The 2,223-nt window shown below is 40.0% G+C and overlaps 1 protein-coding gene across 2 annotated transcripts in view; it reads right to left on the bottom strand.

The window, feature by feature from the left end:
• The window catches only part of LOC104711139 (protein plastid transcriptionally active 16, chloroplastic-like), a 3,447-nt gene continuing 1,911 nt past the window's right edge, over positions 688–2,223 (bottom strand). Inside the window, exons 3-6 of one of the 2 annotated variants that reach the window (XM_019229238.1) lie at positions 1,891–2,175; positions 1,694–1,762; positions 1,483–1,541; positions 688–1,342 (exon numbers count right to left, since the gene is read on the bottom strand). In XM_019229238.1, the coding sequence (XP_019084783.1) occupies positions 808–1,342; positions 1,483–1,541; positions 1,694–1,762; positions 1,891–2,175 (948 nt within the window). In that variant the 3' untranslated portion in view covers positions 688–807. Of the gene's footprint in view, positions 1,343–1,482; positions 1,542–1,693; positions 1,763–1,890; positions 2,191–2,223 lie in introns of both variants that reach the window. The other variant, XM_019229236.1, reaches the window with a different exon arrangement.

Genomic DNA, 2,223 nt, shown 5'->3' with positions numbered 1-2,223 from the left:
TATCATATTTTTATTACTTACGCACTCAATATTTCCATTTTTCTAAATCAGTAAAAACAACGCTTAAATAGAAAATGGAAAACAAACAAAAAAGAAAAGGAAAATTGTAAAAAAAAATAGAAATCGACCCAAATTGACCAAACGGTTCACGCTATATAGGATCAAAGCATGCATTATAAACAAAAATACACACAAAGTATTCATTGTCTAAGAACACGAACACAATAGAGAGAGATCAGAGATCAAAGATGCCACAAGCTGCGGTCTTAATATTGGCGTTTGCTGCAAGTTTCTGGGTTTTGGTAAGCTATTATTCTAGAGGCGGCAATCATAATGTTTCAGAGAAGTTTCATACCAGACCAAGCGGCATAGGAACTGGTTCGGTTTGCGTCATAATCTTAGCCCTAATGGCTATGATGCTCATAAACAACAACGCTGAACAAATTCACCATGAAATCAAGGAACAAACTGATGGGATTTGGATTCTTTTAATCATCATCTTCTGTCTCTTCATGCTTTATCTCAAAGGCGTTTTTTGATTTCTCTGTTTTTTTTTTTGTTTTCTACGAATGTGATTTAATTTGCTTCATATTGTATTTTTTTTTTTCCTTTTTCTTGAATTCTATAAGTCAGAATTGACTCGATGTGAATCACATTAATAAATTTTGTTATCATAAGGGATTTAAAGAGAGAAGAATAATGGATTTATATATAGTTATTATATGATTACAGAGATTTAACTTGAAACACAAGGAAAAAAAAAGGGAAACTGTACGGAACTCCAAAACGGCATCTTTTATGGCGTTTTCAGTCATCGTCCATGTAGATGGTCTCTTGCTTAAACAGACCTCCAAACACTTTCCTCACCTCTTTCTCCGGTTTCTTCGGACGCTCTTCCTTCGGTTTGGATGCAAACGGAGATGATGCAGCGGGTTTAGCGTTACTCTGTTTCACCACTGCTTTCTTGGGTGGCAAGTTTCGTGCTTTCGCCTGTCCTCTCACCGTAGCAACCTGTACTTTAGGCGTCTCTGAAGCGTTCTGAACCGCGGTAGCAAACTGAGAACCCAGATTATTCCAGGAGAAACCTGAGCCAATATCTTTCGCCTTGTTAAATAGACCGTCCACTTTGATTCCCACGGCTTCTGCTTTCTGTTGCGCATCCTCAGCTAAGCTAGCAGCTTCTGCTTCTTTCTCAGATAGCTTTTGCATTTGTTTCTCAAGCTCTTTCGCTGCTTCTGCTGCCTCTCTGGCTTTCTCAGCTGCAACTTTAACTTCTTCCTCGGCTCTTGCCCTTGCGATCGCCTCTGCGAACACTTTTCTCCTCCCATCTTCCGGGATTACACTATCACATATTCATAGACTATTTCATTAAACGAAATTGACACAAAACATTAAGCTAAGCTATAATAAACTAAGACCATAGTACCATTACAAGCAATACAACAATGTCTTTTGAATCAATCAACAAGAGGACTCATTTACCTGAAAAGCTCATCTACTGGCCTCGACGGTGCTGATGGATCTGTAGAAACTTCCACCACCTGAAAAGGACACACAAAACTAATGTCATCAAGATTTTCAGTGAATACACGGAAGCAAAGGTTATATCAACGGCTGCAATTTATGCTCTAGTGTCTGCATCTGTATGAACAATCACAATCTTGACGAGTAAGTTACTTGTGCTATACGTTACCTTATTCTCTGCCACGGCCGTGTTAGCAAAAATGTCTGCAACCAAAGACGCAATCTTCAACTTGGGGACCTGGTCGCAAACAGAACACCAAACAAGTTAATAACCACATTAATCGAAACCAATCTATAGCCAAATGATTTCATTTCAATGTAATGTAATACTAATAATCCCTTTTTTTATGGCATACATTACATTACTTTGTAGGCCTCGGACGAAGTACTGCCACTGCCGTTGTTACTCCCTTCAGCAGAAACGACGACGTTGTAAGATTTCTCCGGGGAGAAATCCTCAGTCAAGCTCGTCTTTATGAGTGTGTACGCCACATCGGTTTGAGCTACTTTGTCAATGAGGTCAGAGATAGTCAATGGCTGAGATTTTGCGAAAAGGTTGCCGAAAAACGAAGTAATCCCGTCGAGAACGTTGTACGTGGATCCGCTTATGCTCCCGTCGTACACGATTGCTACATGGTTTACGCCAGCAAGCTCAGCCGCTTGTACCACGAGCAACGCGTCTGAGGTCGAGACTTGGTC

This window comes from Camelina sativa, chromosome 9 (assembly GCF_000633955.1).
Source record: "Camelina sativa cultivar DH55 chromosome 9, Cs, whole genome shotgun sequence".
Taxonomy (NCBI): domain Eukaryota; kingdom Viridiplantae; phylum Streptophyta; class Magnoliopsida; order Brassicales; family Brassicaceae; genus Camelina; species Camelina sativa.
The sequence above is the reverse complement of the archived record's forward strand: the minus strand, read 5'-3'. Positions and strand labels throughout refer to the sequence as shown.